At 41.9% G+C, this 1,689-nt stretch overlaps 1 protein-coding gene across 1 annotated transcript in view; it reads right to left on the bottom strand.

Annotated features, from left to right (window-relative positions):
• LOC118420133 (CXXC motif containing zinc binding protein-like) overlaps nt 1-660 on the bottom strand; it is a 1,297-nt gene extending 637 nt beyond the window's left edge. Inside the window, exon 1 of the mRNA XM_035826839.1 lies at nt 640-660. Within this exon, the coding sequence (XP_035682732.1) occupies nt 640-660 (21 nt within the window). The remainder of the gene's footprint in view (nt 1-639) is intronic.
• Nucleotides 661-1,689: the final 1,029 nt, after the last annotated feature.

Consider the following 1,689-nt stretch of genomic DNA (forward strand, 5'->3'; position numbering starts at 1 on the left):
AAAACCACAATTAGTTCAGAGCTGTTTTTTGCACATGATCTATAGAGATATGAATTATTACACATACACAATTTCATCTAGATCAGACAACTAGAAGTGGGTCAGGACGATTACTTATTGAACGCCCCTCGTAGCTATGTGGGAGAGTTCTGAATTCAGAGTGGCTTCAATGTACCTAGTGTCATTACTGGAGCAAAAAATTGCCGTATCATCAGCATAGAGACATACTTTGTTGGAGATACAGTCAGGTAGATCATTTATAAACACAATAAATAACAATGGCCCAAGGATTGACCCTTGTGGCACACCTACTGTCACTGGGAGATAATCAGATACACAACCGTCTAGAGACACTGTCTGCTTTCTATCAAATAGGTAATTTGTGAACCATTTGAGTTCTACATCTTTAACCCCAATCCAGGACAGTTTCTTCAGTAACAGGCAATGATCTACTGTATCAAAAGCCTTTTTCAGGTCTAAAAACACAGCCCCCACTAGGTTTCCACTGTCAATGTTTTGATACACATGGTCAGTGACATCCAGTAAAGTAGTAGTAGTGGAATGACCTGGCCGGAACCCAGACTGCTGTTCAGAGAGAATGCTGTGATGGTGGAGATATTCCAGGAACTGACCATGTACCTCTTTTTCAAAGGCTTTCATGATGACTGGAAGAACAGATATAGGCCTATAATTATTTGGATCCTCTTTGTCCCCCCCTTTGTGTATTGGGGTCACCTTAGCTGTCTTCCATTCCTTAGGAATGATACCAGATGAGAGAGACAGATTAAATAAAAACTCAAGTTCACCTCACCACGGGGTAACCTATATGAAGGAGCTTTGTTCATATTGATGATTGCTTGTTTCTTTCAAATCTCGACCTTTTCATTTGGAACCTAAATTCGCTATTTGGCACATTTCAATGATAACTAGCCGTGAAAGAACATAAATGAAGAATCTATTTATAAGATGTCTTATATATAATCTTAACAAAGGCAACGATTTTTGGCGAAACGTTTTTTATTCGCAGGCTCGCATAGGTTTTGGGGTTCCCAGAGGATATCATTTGTATGACATTAAATGGTCTGGAGTAGCGTCCGCAGTGTCTTTAAAGCTAAGGGCACAACCCGCCGTACGTTCAATTTGTCCGTACATTGTAGGTTTTTTTGGGGGGGAGGGGGAGACCACGCCCGCCACGTATTTCTGAAAACGTTCCGGCTGTACATGGCAGGTACTGGCACGTACAATCCGCAGCCCGATGGCACACAAAGTTTTGCCTGCATGTTAAGTTCTACGGCGTGTCTGTGTGCTCCAAAACCCGTCAGATTCCCGTACTTACCACTTAACCCTATTCAGACCGGGCTTTTTTGGTCATCCCTGGACCGGGGGGGGGGGGGCTTTTGAGGCCCTCCACTTCTAAGTCCTATAACTCTAAAACGACGTGCCGTAGGGCCACCAAATTTTCAGGACATGATTTCGACATAATATCTGACAAGTATTTGACGTTTGACGTTACGTTGACGTAAGATGACGTAATTATGACGTCATCAATTTGATTACATTGGCCAAACCCATGAAAATTGGGTATTCTCAGAAAACGTCAAGTTATGCTGCAAAAATGTAACAATAAGTGCAGATAACAGAATAATAATGTTTATTGCGACTTGCGTTGCCAATATCAACATCAATGAC

The sequence above is a fragment of the Branchiostoma floridae genome, chromosome 7 (assembly GCF_000003815.2).
Source record: "Branchiostoma floridae strain S238N-H82 chromosome 7, Bfl_VNyyK, whole genome shotgun sequence".
NCBI classification, from domain to species: domain Eukaryota; kingdom Metazoa; phylum Chordata; class Leptocardii; order Amphioxiformes; family Branchiostomatidae; genus Branchiostoma; species Branchiostoma floridae.